Here is a 24,494-nt window from a genome sequence, read left to right as displayed (position 1 = left end):
ACTCCTCCCTATCTTTTCGGCCTCCTCCAACAAGCTATGTCGCCATGCCTTCCTGGCAATGTTTCTTTTACACTTTTTTCTCCGTGGTGGTGGAGGGGGGGGGGGCAGACTAAATTTTCCCGAGAGGGGTCCGGAAGAAACTCTGCTTCCTGGATCGACCCCCGCGTCGTATAAAAAATATAAAAGACCCTTTAGCGATTATTACCAACTAGACCAGGGGTTCCCAACCCTGTGCCCGCGGGCGCCATGGCGCCCGCCGAACGATTCGTATGTGCCCACCTCTGACTATTCGACAGAGACAGATTTTTTTTCATAAACATTATTGAAAGGTTGAAGGGGGATAAAAATTGAAAGTTTGAGGGGGGGGGGGGGTGCAAATCGAAAGTTTTGTCCTCGGACGCCGGGAAGGGTCGCTACTTCTCTGGAAGGAGTTTGTCGATTTAAAATAGGTGGTGCCCGCCTCACTACCGATATTTTAGAATGTGCTATAGAGTAAAAAAAGGTTGGGAACCCCTGAACTAGACCAACCAACCCATCAACAACAACAAAAAAAATCTAGATATTGTAAATTGTACACGCCCCACGACTCAGCATCCGACAACCAAATTTTTGTCTAACAATCCTTATAAAGGTTGGGTAAAATTGCAAGAACTTAAAGACCCTGGCCAACTTCTTGATCTGACTGTTTGCTTTTCAAACCCATGTTGCCAGGTAGAACTATCGTATGCCAATTTCTACAATAGCAGCTATCTGTCTCTTTTGTTTTTAAAAGCACATCACGGGAATAAAATTATTTAACTAGCTCTAAAATCGCTGCATGTTTATTTTTTGTTAGGTTACTGAAGGAAATATTAACAGTGTGTGTGTTTAAAAAATCATAATCTCTTTTACCACCTGCTCACTGATTTCAATGACAAAATTATCTCCCCTTTTACTGAAACAATATCAATCATTTCAATGGCAAAATTATGTCCCTTTTTACTGAAACAATATCAATAATTTCAATGGCAAAATTATGTCATTTTCTATTACAACTTAATATCACAGATGTATTTTACTTTCTTTTAACAGGGAACCATGTTTATCCCGTTGCATTAAAGCACAACAAATAAGAATACGCGTCCACTTTTTTAAAACACAGGGCTATATTCCCAAAGGGATGATTTTCACATTGCTAATACCAGTAAAAAATTATATATTTATAATATTGTTTTAACAATATGACGAAGCTTTATTTTGAATACTAATATCCCATAACTGTGGAAGTAATTTTTCAGATCAAAACATGTTATGTACTTGTGGTCGTACATAACTTTTGAATTCACAAGTGCTGTCTATTTATTATAGGCCTAATTAGTCCAGTGATTCTAACCACATACCCTAAACATGCTTTGAAACTGAACTATTAATTAAAACTAAGAGCCAAAAAGACTTGAAAAAAATAGATTAAACATGACACTCATCGCCAACCATTTTATTTAATCTATTTGTAAAAATGTATTTCATTACATTGCAAATCAAGTCACTTGAATCAGTCAGTCAACACAACGCCATCAATCAAATAAAAATTAAAACCAGACCAGCGGCTGCACGTGAGACAATTATAAACTAGAACAAAAAATAATTTAATTGGGTGCAGGATAAGAACAGATAAACCATTAAAAAATGGGGAGACAAATATAAACTAAACTAGAGAATTTTGTGATTTTCTAGGTAAAAGAAGAAAACAAAATTAATAAAACAGCTAAACTAAAAGAAAAATAAGTTAATTAACAAAGAAAATAGTAAACTAATTAAGAGGCCAAGTGGAGGTAACATATTTAAGGAAGAGATAAAGAAAAATAATTATTCAATTAAGAGGTAAGCATAAAATACAAACCTTGCTGAATAAAGGTTGCTTCTACAAAAACTGGATTTATTAAATTTGTTACAAAAAAACACCACACTGAAGCTAAAATGCCATTGCAGGAAATTTAAGCAGCAGCTATGTATAAAAGTAAAAAAAAGTCGTTCATTGACTAATGAAATCTCACTTTAGTCCTAGCCCATCGGAACAAAGAAATGACAACACCCTACAAACACTCAAACCGCTTTTAATTTAAAGGAAATTTTACAAAACCATTTGATGAACTCATTTAAAGTGTTAACAGCAAACAATAGCACTACTAATACTGAAACTATTAAATAACTTTCTAATGTTGAAAAAACAAAGACTAGATCAACAAATTTATATGTTAGCTAAAAATACCAAAATTTTTCTCAGCTGTATGTTGCCTTTTAACTATTTTTTAAAGTGTTTACATCTACTAATTTTCTGTTGTGTATTGAGCTTGTCCGTTTTTTTTGTGTGCTTTTTTTTGGAGAGAATAATTGTTTTGAGCGAGAAATTGGCATTGAAAAACCCGAATCTATAAGTACATTTCTGACCTTGAAAGAGAATGTTATTGTAAACTATTTACTTAAAATATTTTTTTTTAAACCAAGTTATAACAGCATACATAGATTTTGATAAATATATTAGCAAAAATGTTACAAGGCAAGTACAATGTATTCCGATGGTCTGAAAAATTGATCTCTCTAATCTAAAATATATATTTATAAATTTAAAACAAAATTTAAAGGGACACAAATTTTGTTGAAAAAACTCCTCACAGCAATTTGCAGAAATGAATAAACCATATCTATCACAACCTTTATAGTTTTTAAAATTTGATTTACCTTGATAGTAAATCTATATCAAGTATTATCTATCAACGGTAGTCCCTTTATTTTCTCTTTCTAATCTACTTTATTATTATCTGTACAGTTTGAAAGGAATACAACCAGAAAATCTGCAAAAACTACAGGAAAAAAATTACTTGAAGAAAGAGTAAAATAAAAACAATGTTTTCACAAACACAATATGTAACTTAAATATTCATTATATACCCATGCGCGCAAATAACTTAATTTTTTTTCTCCACCAGATAGTGTAGGATTTTAAAAATAAAACTTGCGAAGCTAACAAATAAATGGAAGATTTGAATCAACTGCTCTGAATTAATGAGTTAAAAATGCTTCAACAATTTCACCTTTCTTGATTTATTAAGCCAATCCCACATTTTAAAAATTAATTTTTAAAAAGTATTAATTAAAAAATTATAATTAAATTAAGAATTGGAAAAAAAATTACCTCTCAAATTATGTAATAATTACATTATTTTTTCAATGTTAGACAATAAAATTTTATTAGTAAAAAATTAAAATACCCAAACAATTAATTAAAAATCATAACGATACACTTTCTGTAAGTAAACTAAAACAGAACAATACATTACAGTTCAAAGCATGGGGGTATTAATTAGTTAACATGAGTTCTGTAACTTATATTTCTCAAACAGAATATCACACAAATTAAAATAAATGTATGGACTTCAAATTTTTTTGACCATCCAAATAGTTAAAAATCTATTTAAAAGCATTGGAAGTAATTTATTCATAATTTTTACACTTCTGAAAAATCAAAAAAGAAATATAGAAAAAAAAGGTTTTCAGATGTTATAGTTTGAACCATGTTCAAAAGGAGGCTGTGGATCTATTAAATGCAGTTAAAACAAAATTGGTGGATTTAGCTTTTTATATTTAAATAAAAATTTGGCATAACTAAATTCCAAACTTATTATTATTATTTTTTTTTTTTTAACTTTTGGTTGAAATTTAATTTAATGACATCACGGGAACGTTTTTAATTAAACTATTTATTTAAACAATTTCTTTCAAACATGGTCACTTAAAATTTTGTGATGTGACTTAATTATACTTTAGTGTAATTATGTATTTTTTGAAAGCACACTTAATTAATATCAATTAAATGTAATGGAAGTGTAAGCATAGGAAAAGAGATTGCATTTAAAAAATAGTGATTTTGCGTTACATGAAAAAATTCTAAAATAAAGTGCCACAGTATTGAATAGAACATGACAACACCTTGCAAACTATTTTAGCACGGAACTGTGAAAAAACATCTGAGTTAATAAATGTCCATGGCTGAGAGGTATGAGAGTTGCAAATGAATGCTGAGGATGACAACACACTGTTGTAATTAAAACAAATTCTCATAAAGTCCTACACTCAAGTTCAGAAAACAAATGTCCTATATAGTTCTACACTCCTGTACCACATTAGTAAACAATGTCCTATATAGTTCTACATTCCAGCACATTTACAGAAAACAATGTATTCTTACACTTGCCTTACCAGAAACCACATTGTCAGAAACAAGGTCCTATATAGTCATACAATCCAACTCCATATCAGAAACCAATGTCCTTTATCCTGCACATCTGTACCACAAAAGAAAACAAGGTCCTATGTACAGTACAATCCAACTCCATATCAGAAAACAATGTCCTATATAGTCCTACAATCCAATTCCATATAAGAATACAATGTCCTTTAGTCCTACACTTCAGTGCCACATCAGAAAACAATGTCCTATATAGTCCTACAATCCAATTCCAAGTAAGAAAACAATGTCCTTTAGTCCTACACTTCTGTACCACATCAGAAAGTTTCATGCCCTTAAGCAACTGTCTGCTGCTCAACTTCAGAAATAATGTCCAAAACATTTCTTTATTTAACACATTAGTCAACATTTTTTCTATCTTTGACCCTCCAAATGTTTTGTTATGACACTGAAGGTGGTGCCGACTGCCAACACATAGGGAGCCTAAAAGGCTTTCATGTGGCGTACATGCAGCGTTTTTTGTCTGTTACAGTTGTAAACTGTCTTCTGGTGTAAGAAATATGATAGACTTAGTCTGTGACTCTAGTCAAATCATTCTCACCAGTTTGTCAAAGATATACGTCGTCAACTTATTTTTACAGCACTTCAGCATTAAATCTACAACACTACTTGAAACACGACATTCAGAGATTGCTGAGGATATCTCACTCCTTTTATGGGATTAAGCTATGCAACAAGCTGGCTGCTATCTTGACAATCAATTACAGTTTTTAAACATTTTTTTTTTAATAGCACAAGAGAAGAAAACTTTTCAGCTGTAAGGCATAGCTAAAGGCTAGCATGCAAGGATCGGTCTGGGTGGTGGCGAGTCGCCTCAACCACCAGCTCAACTCGGGGGGGAGAGGACGTTCTCCAGAAATCAGGCGTGGACGAGACTGGACCCGGTCAGTGTTGAAGATCATCATGTTATCTTGCTCCAGCGCTTGAAGTTGGGCACGTCTTTGACAGGTATGTTACAGGTGTGTGCCTTCAGACGCAGGTTTCTGTCGTCAGTCAGCAGCACGACTTCCCTGTACAGGCGTACCGGATGATCTGCAACATCCAAGCAGAATTCATTTCAATTGTTAGCGTACAAATCTAAGCATTATAAGCTATTAGAACAAAGTGCTATGCTATTTTCAATGTTAACAAAGACAACAAGTGTGGATAGTTATCCTACCAGTGTTATAAACATACATGTATTACAGAAATGTTTAGTATTTAATAGAGAGGTAAGTTTGATGTGATTTTAAATGCTAAATTAAATTACCACACTGTGTTTTTTTAAATATTCTATAGGTGCATGCTTCTAAAGGATCTAATATTCATTCTTTTGAATCTTATTTCTAAGATGGGATGGTGTGGCCTAGCAGTAGAGAGCTAGACTGCTAACACAAAAGTCTCGAGTTCAAATCCGGGTTAAAGTAAAGTCATTTAGGCTTAGTGCTGACCATGCTATCCCGGCTGAGGTCAGGAAACATGAACCTCTTTTTCATCTGCCCAACAGATCATTAGATCTAAAGAGGAATATTTACAATTTCTAAGAGAAAAAAGTCAACTGATATCATGCGCTAATTTAACATTTCCATCTCTGGTATCAGCTTTGTATAACAGAGCAATGATCAAGACCATGTTTTTTTACCTTTGTCTTTGGGCATGAACTCTCTGGCCATATCTTTACAGTAGTGCAGGCAACAGTTGAGTATGATGTCATCATTGATACCCTGCAACAGCAGAAAGACATTTTTTTTAAACAAGATGTTCATGCTCAGCTTAATCACGGAAATATTGTAGGTGAACTTTATTTAAGAAGTTTCAGGACAAAGACATTCATGATGAAACAATGTTACACTGACATTTTGAGAGGCTTCACAATTAAAAATTTCTATTGGATAACTAGGTTAAAAAAAAGATAAAAATTAACGAACTCAACAAAAATTAAATAAATAAATTTAAGAACAAAACAAAAAACAACAAATTTCTCAATAATAAGCTGAGTTAACAGAATAAACTAAAGTGACAAAGAAATCAATAAAATTACAAACCGTGCCATCAGATTCCTCACTACGAAATGATATTGTTTCCAAAATTGATCCCTTGGCTGTTTGTGCCCTCAGATTAGGATTTTTCACCTCAAACTCGGCTTCTAAAAACTCAACAGCAGCTACAGCCTGTGTCTTGACCATCCTGGCGTGATCAGGGCTGTCGTACTGCTTGTCCCTGGCCCCTTTGGCCAAGCCATCCAGTTCATTTATTACTGAAATAATGTTACACATTAGTTGTAAAGAAACAATTAGTGTAGATATAGTGTACATATACTTTTCATAATAACAAACATGAAGACGTAGTTTCAATTTAATGTTTTTAAAAAAAATTTCTTACTGTTTGCTTTTCAAGTTATATTTTCTGGTAAATAAAATTGTAAAAATTATATTACCAACAAGGGGCACAACCAATGTGTATTTTTTTGTAAGTAGAATCTTCTTGAGGGTAGAGAAGTGGTCAATGAAGCAGTTGGTGTCAGGGATGAGGAATATAGGACAGATCTCCAGTTCTATCTTGGTGTGTCTGTGACTGTCTAAGATGGCCTGAATAAAAAATATATATTTTATGATGAGAACAGACGAAACAAAATGTTTTTACATAATACTTGCATGATGAGAGTGAAGGTTAAAAATTATAGAAAATTAACACAAAAAAACTCTTAAGTTCTTTTCTCTCAAATAACCATGCTAAGGTATGAAAAAAAGAGCAATTAAATGATTATGGCCATGTTGCCAGGGGAAATCAATTCTCCCATCAAAGATATTTTGTTGTCAAAAAGTATGTTAACTAATTTCAACCAGCTACACTTCTAAGAAAATCTCAAATTGATTGTCAATATCAACAGATATTTGAAATATACTTTTGCCTTTTTGAACAAAAAATAAATATAGGATGTATAATTTTTTCAGGCTGTATGAAATAGTATAGAATAATGAAGGTAAATGTTACAATTTCATTTTATATATTAATAGAACTGACCTCCATATTTTCTTTATTTTTCTCCATCTCTTCCCTCTGCCTGTTCAGCTCTGCTTTCTTAGCTTTCAACATCTCAATGTCATCCTTAGTGTCTTTGCTAATTTCAACATCAGAGTCCCCGTGCTCAATGATAACATCATCAGACTAGCAAGTCACAAAGAAAAAAAAACAGTCAAAATTTGTTATAGCAAATAGTATAAACATGGTTCTTAACCTTTAAAAAAAAAGATTTTGTTTGTCACAGGATATAGATTATACATTTTTAAATTAAGCAATTTAGGTTTAAGTAATTTGATAAAACATTTTAAGACGTTAATTATCATTAGAATCATGGTGGGAGGAAGGAAGGGCAATTGGAACTTAATGAAAGGAGGGGGAGGAAAACAAATGAGCTAAAATACACTAATCCCACCCTTTAGTAACAAAATGAAACAGTCAAGTGAACCAATGAGATTCTTACATCATCTGCTGAGTCCAATCCAGATTTGTCCTCACCCACAAGTTTTTCTTCAGATCGGGTTGGAGACGGAGCCACAGAATAGTATTTTCCACTCTCCACATTAAACGCCAACATGGGGGGCTCAACTCCACACAAGTACTCTCCAAAGAGCCGCAGTTTTTCAATCCTCAACCAGTCCTCTGCCTGGGCTTTGTCGACTTTAGAATCCACGTAGAAAATTTCCTGTGGTGCACTCAACATGGGAACAAAGCCAGCCAACATCATGTCCTCGTGCAAGATAACTGGCTCAAAACCTGAACAGTAAACAAACTATGCAGTAAACAGTGTAACAAACAAACAGAATTATAAACTGACTAGTTGATTACACTTTATCTCAAGATATTTCCTACTTGTGCACGCCTTATAATTTATATTAATATACATTGATATGATTAGCAAAGCTGTAGTCACACAAAATTAAAATACTACATAATAGCATAATATAACTATCTAAAAAGAAACAAGTCTCTGTGACACTAATATATTAATTTCTGAAATCATGTCAAGTGCACCCAAGGTCTAATTTAATTATTTTTTTAAATGATAATGACTGAAAATGCTTTAGCCCTACCTTCCTGAGGCTCTCTAATCAAACAACCCTGCTTGGTTTCAACTTCATTCAAGAGATCACAGAATGTCGCCAGATTTTTCCATACATCAATTTGTGGACTAAATAAAATTTAAAAACAAATACTAGTAAATTTCACACAATAATATTACTATTACTTTATGAAATTATTGATCCTAAATAAAATGCTGTAGATTCTTTTTTTAAGTATGCTATATGATGTAAGATTTAAATAAATTTTGCTAACTTTTTAAATAAAGAACCCCTACAGACATTCTTAAAACTGTGTCTACATTCTATAAACCAACAAAAACAATTAGTAAATGTTAGTAACACTAACCCCAGATCAGGTGGCCTGTTCAAGGGCTGGGGGTTCCATAAATAAGGATGGCACATCATCCAGTCTACCCAAGTCTTGAGGGCAGGTAGCATCAGATGGAGGTCCTCACCCAAGGAAAGACAACTTTCAGCCCTGCTCACATTTGATGGTAGAGGATCTTCATTTGTGGCATCACCTGGGGTACAAAATATAAGAGTTACCTCAACATACAGAAACCAGTTGTACACATTAAAACATTCACTAGAAATAATAATACATTCAGAATAAATAGAAAGATATATATCAATGTAAGGGACTTGACCTGTTGTCCCACTATTGTAAGAGACATATTTAAAAGTGCCTTTGTCCCAATAGTGTAAAAGATCTTAGTGATAAACCTATTGTCCCAGTATTGTAATAGACCTATCGTCCCACTATTGTAATAGAGCTATTGTTCCACTATTGTAATAAACCTATTGTCCCAGTATTATAATAGACCTATTGTCCCAGTATTATAATAGACCTATTGTCCCACTATTATAATAGACCTATTGTCCCACTATTGTAAAAGACCTATTGTCCCACTATTGTAAAATACCTATTTGCCCACTATTGTAATAGACCTATTGTCTCACTATTGTAAAAGACCTGTTGTCCCACTATTGCCCCATATCAAATCTCTTACTTTTACGGTGATCCTCTTTAGCTAGACTGCTCTTGTGTTTCTCCTGAGCTTCAACCTGCGCCTCCAGCAGTTCACAACTTCTCTTGACCAGCAGACCAAACATCTCCAGGGCTATCTCCACCGCATGTTCTTGTAACACTGACCGGCAGTTCTCTTCTAGGGACTCATCTATAAATAGTACAACTCTAGGTCACTTTTGGTGTGCTGATGTATTGCATTACACATTTAAAGAGTGAAAAAATTTAATTTTAAAAATTAAAGCAATGGCATTAAGTAATTATATATATATATATATATATATATATATATATATATATATATATATATATATATATATATTTAAATTAAAATTAATGAATATTGAATGTAGATTATATATTTAGAATTTTTTACCCTAAGGATATGAATATTTAACTAGTAGGAGGAATTGATAGACATTATAAGGTCAGTGTTTACTCTCTTGTGTTAAGGTTAGATAACTCAGGGCAACCAAGCTTAGACAACTCAGTGCAACCACATTCAGGTTAAATGAAGCTAATGAACCAGGTAGGCTACTTTGTAATGATGGACTATGGTAAAGTTTACTTTTCAAATTTGGGACATGGGGCAAGCGAAGTAGAGATCACCGGTTTCTGTGACTTCGACATATGAAGGAATAGTGAGGTCAGCTTCCTATACTTTCCCTAACGTGAGTTAGGTACCCCTTTATTTTCTCTAGGTACCCATCAGTGCTGAGTGGACTAAGGGATGTTCTACTGACTTGAAACAGAACTCCAACTTTCAAGTTAACAGTCTATCGCTATACCGCTAAGCTACTCTGTCAAGAGTACAAGATTTGTGTTATAAAGAGGAAAGTGACCTTTAAGGGCAGTGTTGTCCACTGAGAACATGTTGATGACCATGAGCTGGAGGAACCTGGTGCTGCTGAAGACACAAGGGGAGTGCTGGATCAGGGTCTGGAACTCTTGGAGCATCAAGCTTGAACTTTCTGCAAACACTTCAAAGCTGTGGACATGATAAGAAAATATGAGTTTTTGTGTACAGTTCTGAGTTCAGGCGTTCTTAAAAAAAAAAATTAAATCTTCACTCATTAAAAATTAAAGGAGATTCTGAGTTAAGGCATTTTTTTAAAAAAACATTATCTTCACTCATATAAAAAAGGAGGCCCAATCTATTAAACTAGTGATTAATTTTGTTTAACTAAACTGGTCCTTAACTGACAAAAGTTACAATAGTTTTACATAATACCAGACCATTAGTTTATTGAAGGTCTTCAAGTGAATACAAATTGTACAATGAAAAGAACAAAATATAACTGTACAAATGGCTCTCAACTTCAATCAAAAAACAATTTGTAGTGGATACTGACATAAATACTACTTATAAAAGAACACTTACTTTATTTTAGTAAAAAGTTTTCCATGAACATTGAGATAGGTCAGCACAAATCTTTTATTTAGCTGCAAGCGAAAAGTTGTTGAACTTTATAGCAAAACTGTGACAAGCTTAGGATAAACATTAAAATATTTAGCTTACTGCACATGTATGAGCAGAATTCAAATTTTAGAAGGCTGTTCTTAAGTGCCATTGAATAAGTATGATGGTATACACAAGCATATAGGAAGGCTATGTGAATTTTAATAATCTATTTTACTTATTATTTTTCTACCCCTCACCTCAATAGCAGACAGAGAGCTGAGGTCATCCTCATACTCTGCCTCATCCACTCTGTCTTGCGTACTTGTCCCATCTGGTAAAACCCAGATCTCCACTCTTGGACCCCGACCGTGATGCTTGCGTCTCAAGGCCATTCTGTTTTTCCGTTCTTCAAACCTTTTCTTCTCTACAGCATCAACCTTAAGACCCACAGATGCATAACAAATGTGCATTATATATATATATATATATATATATATATATATATATATATATATATATATATATATATATATATACACACATATATATATATGTGTATATGTATATATATATATATATATATATATATATATATATATATACACATATATATATATATGTGTATATGTATATATAATGTATATAAATAAATATAAATACTATAAATACTATTCAATATTTGGTTTGAAAAATTATTCAACCTGATGTTATATATATAACATATGAGATTAACTTATTTTATCAAAAATTTCAAAAAGTTGATTTGCTTTTAAGCCATTTAAATTGATTATTTCCAATTAAAATTAGGGGGGGGGGGAAATATGCAACTCACCTTTCTTCTGACCTCATCAAACAAGGACATGAGGGACTCTCTGGCTGTAAGTATAGGGTTGCTGGCTGCTAGGCTCCTCATGTAGTAGTACACAGCATCCAATTTCCTTCGCTATCAAGTGTGTAAAACATTTTAAACAATCATCCATATGTCATTACTTTTTTTTTATCCATTATTAGTTTGTCTAATTATTGATAATGTTTTGTAACATAATTTTAAAATTCAATTGAAAAAAAAAATATAACTGGATAAATGTATGGAAATAAAAATGTGAATGACTGTACCGTGTACACCGCTAAGATAGCTAGCTGATTGTATGGTCGCCCATTACGTGGGTGAATTCTTTGTGCTTTCAGATACCAACTGAAAAAAAATAAAACATACATACAGATAATTTTGTAATGAACAGTATGATTTATTAAACAAGCATATCTGAAATATTTGACATAGTCAATACATCTTATAACCACATAGTCATTTTTGAGTAATTATTACAAATGGAAGATGGGAACAACTAGACTTACTGCCTAGCTTTGCCATAGTTGGTGGTGTCTGATGCTTGTTCCTTGTATCTGGCAATGTCTCCTAGAAACATCATAACTCTCTGTGCACTCAAGAGGGCAAGTTTTACATTCCTACCCACCACTTCAGGCATTGGACGATTGCCATCAGAGAATGCTTCGAGATCAAATTCATAGGTAGATTGCAGCTTTTTCAATAAATTTTCAAAGAACCGAGCTCCCTAATTTTAAAAAAATTTCAGCAATTTTAGCTCACGTAATTTAAAAAAATACACATATAAAGTAATACAAAATATAAGTATAAGCTAAAAAAGTACAACTTTGCATTTAAATGAAATAAAAGTACAATTTCAAATTTTAATGGAAGAAAATAAAATAAAATAATAATAAGTAAACATGTTTATGTGATGCCAACATAGTCTAGATGCTTGTAAAGTAATTACGCCATTATTTTTTTTACCTCATCCAGGACATCCATCAACCTTTGTTTAGATGATACATCTTGGCTCTCCTCTCCAATTCTTTTACGGTATGCTTCAATGACCTGGTAGTAAACAGATTTCCACAACAGCTGTTCCACATTGTGCTTGTTAGCAACTTCCACATCAGAGATGATCACTTGCTCTAACCGGTTTTGAAGTTCAGCCCTGGAAACAAGTAAAGGTCAAGGCTATTGCCAGTTGTATCAAATATTAGATCTGGTTTGAGATGGGCCAATGAGCGCCTGAGTCTGCATTACTCAGACTTACAATTGCATAATTATTTAATTTGGCTACCCTAGCTAAAAAATTTCCTCTGACAGAGAGATGTGCTTAAGTCAATCAATATCAGCACAAACACAGAAACACCTTCAATGTGTGGTGTTCCACTTACCTTATTTGATTAACCATTCTAAAACTGTCCTCTGAGTTGGGCCTTCTAGACAAAATATTTCCTAACTGGCTGTCAAATGGAAGGGAGTCTCTTAAAATTTGTTCCGCCATCATGCGATACTGTGAGCGTGAAGCAGCTGGGTCAATGTCGGAGCTATGAAGACAGATAGAATATAAAATAATAGGTAAACAATATAAAAACTAATAAAACGGCTAATATCTGTTTTACTGAAGGCATACTTTTTAAAATAAAAAATACTATTACAATCAAACAGAACGTTTAAGAATGATTTATTAAATTGTTATTAAAAAAAAATACCTATTGTAAAATGACAAATCAGGTTGTGGCATTCTGGGATACCTGAAGAACATATGTGGAGGCATGGTTCCAGGAAACCCAGCCATAAATGGGGTTGTGAATGGCGGCATAGGTGGCCTGAACCTGTACATGGGATGGAAGTCAGGAGGGTAGAACATAGCTGGGTACTGGTGGGTCTGGGGGCTGTCTGGTGAGGATGACGTTAAACCAGATCCAGGGCTGGGGGAGAGTTTCTTTTCACCATCGTCTGATCTCAGGGGAGGGGTTGCGTCGGGTATGATGATGGGTTTGGTTGGATTTTTAGGATCAAACAGGTGACGTTTGCCTTGAGGTGGGCCGCGGGTATTTGAGCCTTGTGCTGCGCTCCCACTGTTGTGGTGACTGTCAGTGTAGAAATGATGGGCATGATCTGCGTGAATGGCTGGACTCGGGTTGCTATGGGGACGGGGAGGTTCTTGTTGTTGACTAGGAAGTCTAAGCAAACCTCCACCTTTTGCTCTCTGGGACAGGGACAGATCATCATGGTTCAATGACCCGGCCCTTTCGATTGGCCGCCGATAACTGACTGCATCCTCTTTATCATCTCTCCTCCATCCTTTGCCTTGTCTGTTCCGACCTTGACCTTTATTACGAGTACCGCTGGCGTCATGAGCTGGATGAATTGCTCTCTGATCCCCAGGGTAGGCCCTTCTTTCGAATTCTTGACTCTTGATCATTCCATCGTGCTCATCAGATCTATGTTCATCATGTGGGTGCTGGTTGTTTTCTTCCCTTGAACCTCCACGTTTCCCCTTCCCACTTTCTTTTCTAAACCTGGGCGGGGCCTCTTTCTCTCTCCTATGTGGGTTGTGCCTCTCCTCTTTCTTGTACTCCCCATCCTCAGCGTAATTGTAGCTCCTACCCCAATCCTCCTCTCCTTCCTCCATGTCGTAGTCTTTGATGTGATGTGGATCCCACTTATCATCACTCCTGTGCCTCTGCCTGCCTGCGCCATTACCTCCCCTGCTGATTTCAACATGTCTATTGTTGTCACCAATGGTAACCTGTAGACCAGACCTGTTGCCCCTCCCTACATCACCTGCGTTATCTCCATAACGCCTGTCGTCATGAGACTTCTGATGCGACCTTTGAGACTGGTGATGATGTTCATAACTACCCTGTGAACCCTGAGAATTCAGACGTCCACGCCTACGCCTGTGACCCCGTTCACTGAAGCCATCTTCTCCATGAATACTGCTATGCACAGATGAGTCACGACTGCCTTGTTTCGAAGAATTTTTTCTATGCCTATGTCGCCTATGCCTTGTTCTACCCCCCTCTTTTAATTTTCCACGGAAAATCTCATCCGCAGACACAGATTTCTGCCGATCGAGTGTGGAACTTGATTCAGTTTTCTTTGCAGCTTCCGGAGTCCCTACAGCAGGTCCAAATCCGGGGTAGGCGTCTAAGCTACTGGTCAGCTTTCTAGCACCGTCATGCACTATGCGAGCCAGCTCTTCCAGGTGGGCCTTCTCTACCTCCTCCCCCCAGTTCAGAATGTGCTCTGGCTCATCGTCCTCTGTGAAGTCACTGCTCCCACTGTAAAAGGATCCGTTGCTAGGGTTGCTCGCAACACTTGCCTCACTGCTTATACTGCCAGTTCTCTGCCTTCTCATACCCCAGTAGAACTTCTCACCTTCCCTAACACTTTTCCCTGCTCCATATCCTTCCTTATTGCTGTTTTCTCTTCCGTTCCCTTTAGTTCCTTTCCCTCGCTGACCTTTAACACGAGGAAATGTTTCACTAGAAAACTGAGAATTCTCCGACTGGCCACGTTTAGGGTCAATTTGATCATTATCTTTAAGCCTTGAATCACTTGAGTTTGATCTTCTATTTTTGGAATAAGATTTTACAGGTTTATCAATTTTATCTGGAACCTGTTTTCTTATGTCTTGACTTGCTTGGATTTCACTCCCTGCTGTGTCTGGCCTTCCTTTACCACGCCTGCTGTTTTCAAACTGTCGGAAATTCTTTTCTCCTCCCCCTCGTGGCTGATTTTTATTTTTCGACTCCAAATCTTTATTTTTCGAATCGATATCTTTGTTTCTTGTCTGTTTATCAGCTGCTGTGGGTTCCTTGGGTTTCTGAGATTTCTGGTTTTGGTTGTTTCTTGCAGGGTGTGTCCCTAAATCTTTCCGGGAAATGTTAGGTGAGCTGTCAGTGACTGTCTGTGTAGTGATGGATTCATTCACAACAGTCACTTTCATGGCGCCACCTTTGTTTTTCACTTGAACTTTACGCAGGTTTTCTGCTGCATCTGCTACAACAACCTCGTCAGCATTTTCAGAGCTTTTCTTCTCATCCACCTTTTCTTTGACATCTTCACTTTTAGACGATGGACTTCTTTCACTGCCATCGTCTCTTTCTTCACTTTTTCTTTCTTTGTCTCCAAGCCTTGCTCTAGGCACATATATCTGTATATCAGGTCTTTTCCCCCTGCGTTTTCCATACCCCTTATCTCTCCAGTTTTTTTCTGAAGTGGCATATTCTTCATCCAAATCTTGACCAGGTATCAGATCAGCTGTTTCTTGCTTACTATTGGCTTGGGTCTCCCTAGGAGGGGATTCGATATAGAGATCATCCAAACGTTGGTTGATGTCCCTTTCATTAACATCACCACTGCTTTCTCTGCTGGCTTTGCTGACATCTTCATCAGTTGAATTCACTTTTAAGTCAACACTGTCCCAGGATTCCTCCTCCAAATTAGATGGTGACACTAAATCTTCATCTTTATCCCCAGTTTTGTCGCCATTTTTATGTTCTTTACTTTGACGAAGCTGACCTGGACGGTATATTTGCTGCTCAGGTCGTCTTGCCTTCTGTTGTTTATTGTAATAGCTTTGCTTCCTGTCATTTTTTCTTTTAGATTCAGGAGTTCCTGGGAATGACAAAACAATTCTTAAAAGATTAACAAAAACTAAATAATAAACCATTTTCAAATCTGTTCTAAATCTGCAAGTTAACATTTGGCTTAATTCATCTATTTCTATAACTCTTGATATAAAACCTAGTTGCTCCATTTTTGGGCTTAAGTTACTAATTTATAACAATGTACAAAATTTAATGATATAGAAATGTAAAAGTCATGAATGATTTAATTATTTATATAGTTTTGAAATTACACTTACAAAATTCATCCAATAATTTTTCGGTTAATTTTGACATGGAAACTCGCAAATAAAGATATTTTTGTAAAGCTGAGTTACTGTAGACCTAATTAGTAGGACCTACCACTTGCATATATTTTTAAAATAATTTTTTTTTTCCACTTCTGCCTTAACAGCTATTTTTTGTAGTTATATTTAGTATTAATTATGATTTTTTTTGTTTAGCAGCTTACTTATTTATAGAGCTTAATCACTTAACTCACTAAAGTTGAATCAAAGAGTTGTCTTGATGGGACAGGAATTAACATGATAAATACTTAAATAGTAAATTTAAATAGGCTATTAAAATAGGTTTTAAAAAATATTTTATACTTATAAACTAGAACTCTTTACTAGACATAATATACTATACTATGAACCCTCAACCTCTGACGACCACTCAAAGCTAGACTGCCCGACCACATTGTACAGATAGTTTTGTCAGAAGAATAAGGCTTAAAGGGTAATTTGATCACATTGTGCAGCTATAAAAGGATAATTTGAGCCCATTGCAAGGCTATTAATAGTATTTAATTTGAGCCCATTGCACAGCTATTAAGGTCATTGCATTTGGCATCTTCTGCTGGCCAGACTAGGGGAGGGGAAGGGAAGAAGCGGTGTATAAAGTAGTCCAAGGCTAGTAATGTGCAAAAAAGTTGCCTCATTGTTAAGGCTTTAATATCAGTATATTGTGATATATTTGTGACAAATATTTTAGATAACTGAATAATAAACCAAAATCAATGGCTAAATATATCAATATAGGCCAGAAATTAACTTTAAACAGCAAGATTTGCTATATAAACAGTGGCCATCTGTAAGTTAGAGTATTTGCCCTGAATCTTTAACCAAATTTTCCCAAAAAACGTAAACAAGATGGCTAATTAAGTAAATGAGCTTCGTTGCATCTGATAAAACATCGCTAGTCTATATTTTTTACTTAAAAGTTTTAATACAATTGTTTAAAAACAGGTACATTAATGAAACATTTTTGTAACTTTCAAAACATAAATCCTCCTAAAAATGTGAAATAATTACAAAAATCAGGGTTCCTACACCAAAGTCAATTTCAAATTCCAGGAGAATTCCAGGAGTTTTCCAGGAGGAATCAAAAAATTCCAGGACATATAATAATGCATAAAACTATGTAAATTTTTTTTTATAAAATAATAATAATTTATTACAAACTAAAAATATTCAGCGTACTCACCAAATTAAGACAGGAAATACTTGAGAGCTTTTATGCACTGATTTATATACATTTATTTATAGAGTTATTTACATATATACAGACTGAATGTTTGCACATTACAAGCTGCCAATTTCTATCACTTTAGATTGTATTTCTAAAGTAATAGCTGCCAGTTGCTCATTCTTGCTTTTGGCAGCCCGACGCATGGCGTTAGACTCAATAAGAAACTTGTGGCTGTTTGTATTTTCAGCCTTTTCAGCCAATTTATCAGCAGATTCAGTCATGTCTTTCTCCAACCTGGCTTTTTTTGTCTTCAACCCATCCAGCTCCTGTTGGCTGTCATCCCTCTTTTGTTTATTAGACTTCTGTTTCTCCAGCTCTGCCTTTTCTTCCAAAAACAAACGATATTTAGTCCTGGCACCTGCAGCTGCAATGAGCAGCCCACTACTGATGCTGACATTTGACAATCCCCCTACACTGGCAACATGGTCACAAATCAGTCTCTTGGCCACCACAGTTTTTTCATGCATGTTCACCAGCATGACTTCCTTATTCACGCTGAAGCCTCGCTCCACTGTGGCCTGGCCATGTGACAGCATCAGTAGTGTGCGTGCTAATGACCAGAGCAAAGAATAATCTTCGTTGTGCCCCATATATTGGGAAAAAAAGGTTTCATGGCGATCGGTGCTGCAGCAAAAGGAGGAAAATATGCTAGAATAGGAAGCACTAATGCTGCACTGCCACTGCAGGAACTGCATCTTAATATTGTCGCAGTGGTCTGGGTTGATCCTACCAATTGAAACCAAGCAGGACATTACATTTTCTAACTGCTTGACACAAGCTTGACAATCATTAACAATACATTTGGGTTGCAGCCAATCCAAATTCTGAACAATCTTGTTCTTAATGGGTGTTTTGTCTATAATCTTTGTCACAACTGCTTTTAAAAAATCCCTGCTTTCCATCTGGAATTGGAAAATATCCCTTTGGCTCACTTTAGTTTTAATTTCTTTGACTGCAGCTTTGGATTTGAAACCAATGTCAACATCAGACGGTGGTAAAAGATTTTTTGTTGTTGACATGTCTAAACACAGCAGTGTTGCAACTGATGAGCATTCTTTCTTGAAAACTTCTGGTGCAACAAACCTCTGAAGCAGGGATCGCAAAAGGTTAAAAAGCTCATGTGCCATGAATGGCAGCATGGGGGCATCGCCTTGGAATTTTTTAAGGAATGGCTGCAAAGTCTTGGCAATTGAAATAAGACACTCAATCCTTGCAGTTAAAAAATGGTCATTCAAACAATTCTGCAAAAATTCAAAAGACTTGGTGTTTGGTGCTTTTTTTTCTGCCAAAAGGGATTTTATAAATTGCTTGACGTGTGGCCAAACTTTTAATGCCCTCTCTGCTACCATAACATTCTCCACCCAGCGATGTGGGCAATGATCCAGGGGGAAATGGCTGCTACCAGTGAGTCTCGTGTAGTCTTCACGGCGTGCCGGAGTATCTTTAAACAACCATGAGAGAGAGGAGAAGAAGTGACTTAACTCCCATTTAGATGCCACAAGCCCAGAACGAAAGGCATTGTGTATGGTGTGCAGACCACAACTACCAATGTCGATAAAACCTCTTGCAGAAACATGTTTTAACTCAGCCAAGAGCAGTTTCAGTAAAGCCCAGTTGACATTGGGTCCATCCATGGAGATTTGAACAACTTTGCTCTGGTCAAAGTCAAAAAGACTTGTTATTTTTTGAAACATATCTTGAGCTGTTGCATGTCCCAGGAAGGCAGACCCATAATACCTTGTAATGACCTAAAATGTTAAATACACTATTTTGTTATGCAATTTTTAAAATTAGATCTATATTTTTAAATTGCATTGCAATGTTATGTATAACATTGATATAAAAAAAAATAATTAAAAATAGTTATTTACCTTGTCATCATCCCAATGTCTAACGTGTATGTCCATCTGTTTCTTGCTGAGCTCCCGATTGAGGGCCTCGTCAAACAAAAGGATGAAACCATCATCTAAACTTTTAAGTTTGGCCTTCAGCAACTCATGAAAATATGGCCCAAGTCCAAAAGACACCATGTATGCCATTTTATCCGGCCCACAGGAAAGCATCTTAGCAATTTCACTATCCGGAAACATTCGATAAAAATGGCTAGAAATGTCTGCACAGCTGTTAAATGAATAATGCGAACATACTGCTTTTAAGGCCCATAAAATCTCAGCAGACAATGTTTGCTCACTGGTGACATGAGTTTTCATTGTGGTTTGAGCCTGTGGCAACTTCGAAGTTGATGGACCAGGACAGGGTAATGATGACTTTTCAGCTACAGCTGTAACTTCAAGCTGGGATGCTGCGGCTGCCGATGGTGAAGGGGTTACAGTAGGCACAACAGCTTTCTTGAACAGAGAGGCAACAGTCATGCAACCAGAAGACTTATTATCAAGCTGTACATGCTTGCTTGATTTCATATGCGATTTGATTGCTGCCTCTCCCATATTACAAACGTCTATCGATTTGGCACATAACCGACAATATGCCTTGGTTGCTGAGGTTTGTTGTAGCCATGATTTATACAAATCGTTCTCTAACCATGCAGGTTTGAACGAAGTGGTATATTTCGGCATAATGAAATGTTAAATTGAAATGAAAACAAAATAGTTCACAACTGAAATCCAGAAATTTCTCACAGTGACGCAGTAAAAATGAAATAGATCTATGAATGAACATCCAAAGAATCAAACTCAAGAGCTGACACTTGAATAATCGAAGATCCCGCCAGACGGACCCTTATATAGACCAAGGCTAAATCTAGTTTTAAACCAACATCCGATGTGCGCAGAATTAAAAAAAACGGAAACGGAAACTCTAAGCGGCGGCGTAAACAAAATACCGAAAATGCACGCAAATTCACGAAAAATTTGTTACGCGCGAAAATTCCAGGAGATTTTTCAAAATTTCAGGAGAAATTTTCAGAAATTTTGAATTTCCAGGAGAATTCCAGGACTTTTGGGTTTTTTTCAAATTCCAGGAGAATTCCAGGACATCCTGGAATTTCAGGAGGCCGCGGGAACCCTGAAAAATTTAGTGAGACTACTAGTCTCGGCTGATTTTACGTACCTAAAACAATAGATTACAGTTTTTTTAAGTTGGGGGATTTCTAAGCCTACACAGCTGTTACCTGTAAGTCTCGAGTTTGAATCTGGGTTCAAGTCAATAGACCGTCTCTGAGTCCACGCAACTCTGATGGGTACCTAACTCACGTTAGGGAAAGTAAAGTTGGATGGGAATAGTGCTGACCACACTATCTCTTCATATGCCGAGGTCACAGAAACAAGTGAACTATACTTCACTTGCCCTATAGACCGTCAGGTTTGAAAGGGAACTTTACTTTAACTTTTTACTTTTTAAAACGACTGATTAGGCCTACTGAATACTACTGATTACAGTGATTACTGATTACAGAAGTCAGAAGACTGAGAAGAGGCTTCTCTTCGGAGTAGTCACTTCACAGGTTATTAAGTAAGAACATCAATAGGCCCTAAATGACAAAACTTAACAGATACTTAATCAGCTTCAATTTTTTAGTCATTCCAATCTCTATGATGATAGGATCTCAACTTTCAGAAATATAAAAAGAAAACGTAACGATTGAGACGTGAAGTCTGAGAAGTTGCAAGTCGTAAGAAAGAAGAGAATTCTACACGATTATATTGAGAAGTCTGATAACAACTAATGACAAAGCTGATGTTTTTTCCAAGACTCAATGGAAAACTATGGAAAAAGAGTTCTGAAATAATTTAATACCTGAATTTGATGAAAGAACAATTTTCTCTAAATTTGCATAGGATATTCTCACAACTTCTTCTTTAGCTGCCATTATTCCATTTTAGTTTAGATGGACGATTTCAAATACCAATGATTAGTAGATCTAGTGAATAATGCATCTATTGCAATTACAAAATTCTTAACTTGATTTATTAGTGTAGTAACTGTTACTGTTCTGTTTGCAATACTTAAAATACTTTTTGAAAAGTCATATTAAGAATTTGTATTGTCAGTGTATATTCATTGGTGTTTACATGGTAACAGAAGGCCTAATGTAATGTACCATTACCAGTTTTATTTTTTGTAGTGAACAATATATTGAGTATCGATAACACCCATCTGGTTGTTTCTGTAGTAAAAATATATTATTATTTCTTTGTGAGGAGAACTTCAATTTTCATATTTAGAAAAGAAGTATTCATCTGGCACCAGAAATATATGGTCCAAATCGATATATATGGCTAGATCTAAGCACTAATTAATTATTCTTTCAATTTTTCGTCTATTAAAATTCTCTGCATATATTGTCATGACACAATGTCACTCACTAATGATTTCTATAGCTTAGTTCGCTGAGCAAAATTTCCTTTTAACAAATCCTTATTTGTTTGGTTCTCTCCCTTGGTACAGATTCTTGTTTTTTTTTTCTTTACTTTTTAGCGCAATTTCCATACGGACAATTGCGATTATTCATTCGTTCTGGATGGATGTGCGTCCGATGTGTGTCCGCAGCTTTAAGTCGTATCTCCTCCTCAACGAAGCAATAGCGAGGACTAGTTCCAAAAACAAATATGTTAAGCAAGTTCCGAGGATGATTGTGGGCCAAAAAAATTCCCGGAATTCCTTCCTGGATTTCCCGGAAAAGCCAAAAAACCTCAAAAAAATGCAGTTTTTTTCCCATATCTCGGCAACCAGACCACTTAGCGACTTGAAACATTTACCAATCGATTCCTGCCATAATTTAGAACAATATTGCCGAAGAAAGTTTTCAAAAATATCCTTTCGTACGGTCAAAAATAAAATTAATCGAGGAAATTGCGCTTAAATTGTCACTAGACTTTTTATTAACTTGTTTCTTTCTCGGAGTATGGAGAAAGTATTGTAATCGTGCAAAAAAATCGTTTTACATCTCCCTGAGTCAGAAAAACATAGTTTTGCAATCTTGTCCGTATGTCTGTCTCTGTGTGTGAGTGTGTTTGTGTGTGTGTGTGTGTGTGTGCGTGTGGGTGTATGCGCGCGTGCGCGTCCGTGTGCGTGTAAACACGATAACTTGAGTACCGTTACAGCTAGGTTAATGAAATTTCATATAAAAGTATTAAATCAAATTTGTCGATCTGTATCAACTTTTCAGCGACTTCCGATAACCGGAAATGGAACTTTTTCTACTTTCAATTTTTCCAACCTGAGAACTATTTCAGATAGATAAATGAAATTTCATATATGAGTAAGAGATCTAATTCTCTGCCTTCTGTCAAATTTTAAGTTATTTCCGTTCACCGGAAGTAGTAATTTACGCTATTTCCGATTTCTAAAATACCCATATTAATTTATATATATATATATATATATATATATATATATATATATATATATATATATATATATATATATATATATATATATATATATATATATATATATATATATATATATATATTAGCTATATAATATTTCTTCAATACGGTGCAAAATAGATTCAAATAGTACTCTTTGAAGAACACAAAACAAAAACACAAATAATGTGAGACACAAAACAATTTATCACACATAACAATACAAAATACAACACAAAATATATACACAACACAAAAACAAAAGACAACCAGAAATGCAACACAACCACTTATGTAATCATTTTGATAGAAACAACAACTTAAATATAATTTCTTCTTCTTCGTTCTTAATTTTTAATGTTTGGATGGATTGAGCTTTATCTGCCAGAGGGTTTGAAACCGAGACTTTTTCGGTTTAAGAACCATGATCTTTTTGCAGACTCGACCACGCTTCCAACACAACTAAGTATAGTGTGAACTGGTTATGCGCCATTGACTCCGATTTCAGCCTGCTTTTCTTTTTGGATTTGCTTTCAAACTCGAGACTTTTCGGTCTAGCAACCATGAGCTTTACTGGCTCGACTACGCCGACCACTTTTGATATAATTGAATACCACTAGAATAGTTGCGCTATTCTGTCTGTCTGTCCAGAACAGAGGCGTAGCGACCCTTCCCGGCGCCCGGTGACAAACTTTCAATTTGGCGCCCCGCTCGGGAGCAACCTTTCAATTTTCAATTAGCACCCCCCCCCCCTCACTCAAACTTTCGATATGAACCCCCCTTCAAACTTTTGATTTGCACACCCCCCCCCCCTCAAACTTTAAATTTGCACCCATTTTGGCGCCCCCTAAGGTTGACGCCCGGGGACATATGTACCCCCCCCCTTGCTACGCCTCTGGTCCAGAACGCTTTAGAGCAGGGCTCTCCAAACTTTTCAGTCCGAGGGCCGCATTAACTATCAAATTTCAGTTCGGGAGCCAGTTTCTTCCAGGCATGTCTTTGATTTTTCTGGGTAAAGTTCCTCAGCCATCACCAACAAACGTTTTTTCCGTGGACAAAAAGATCTCCGCGAGCCGGATGAGAGCACATCGCGGGCCGTAGTTTGGAGACCCCTGCTTTAGAGGAAACACGTGGACATTTAAAAGTTGCACAGTTAACAACCGTGACCTCACGTGGAACATATAGGAAATTTTCAAAACATAACGAAACAAGTACAGTTTTAAACTCGAAAAAAAGTACACACAAAACAAAATGACGTCATTGATTCTAGAGTAAACATAGAATTAAAAATCCAATGCCGAAAACAATACACAATAATAATGACGTCATCGAAAGAAACACAGCGGCCAAAAGTAGGAAACAGGTCTAGATTATGGATGTCTGGTCAAAAATTAAATGGCTA

General features: G+C 35.7%; 1 protein-coding gene across 1 annotated transcript; it reads right to left on the bottom strand.

The window, feature by feature from the left end:
- Positions 1-1,464: 1,464 nt before the first annotated feature.
- On the bottom strand, positions 1,465-21,625 carry LOC131929109 (telomerase-binding protein EST1A). Its single transcript, XM_059285314.1, has 19 exons — positions 21,519-21,625; positions 13,323-16,239; positions 13,005-13,157; positions 12,592-12,778; positions 12,135-12,352; positions 11,895-11,973; positions 11,611-11,721; positions 11,036-11,215; positions 10,758-10,819; positions 10,219-10,364; positions 9,360-9,527; positions 8,696-8,870; positions 8,359-8,456; positions 7,749-8,041; positions 7,289-7,432; positions 6,702-6,852; positions 6,310-6,521; positions 5,907-5,988; positions 1,465-5,317 (listed from the first exon to the last, which is right to left on the bottom strand). Exons 1-19 carry the CDS (start codon positions 21,589-21,591, stop codon positions 5,187-5,189), a joined length of 5,580 nt encoding a protein of 1,859 aa, XP_059141297.1. The 5' UTR covers positions 21,592-21,625; the 3' UTR covers positions 1,465-5,186.
- Between the last annotated feature and the right edge of the window lie 2,869 nt (positions 21,626-24,494).

The sequence above is a fragment of the Physella acuta genome, unplaced genomic scaffold (genome assembly GCF_028476545.2).
Source record: "Physella acuta isolate Inbredline_101_S28 unplaced genomic scaffold, ASM2847654v3 ptg001599l, whole genome shotgun sequence".
Taxonomy (NCBI): Eukaryota; Metazoa; Mollusca; class Gastropoda; family Physidae; genus Physella; species Physella acuta.
Note: the sequence above shows the minus strand (reverse complement) of the source record. Positions and strands in the feature narration are given on the sequence as shown.

Excerpts from the sequence above, each read along its gene's own strand:
- LOC131929109 (XM_059285314.1), bottom strand. The coding sequence starts at position 21,591 with ATGGCAGCTAAAGAAGAAGTTGTGAGAATATCCTATGCAAATTTAGAG. Across the intron at positions 11,722-11,894 it reads CTATCTTAGCGGTGTACACG|CGAAGGAAATTGGATGCTGT; the intron begins GTACAGTCATTC and ends CACACTTGATAG. Across the intron at positions 11,216-11,610 it reads TTGATGAGGTCAGAAGAAAG|GTTGATGCTGTAGAGAAGAA; the intron begins GTGAGTTGCATA and ends GTGGGTCTTAAG.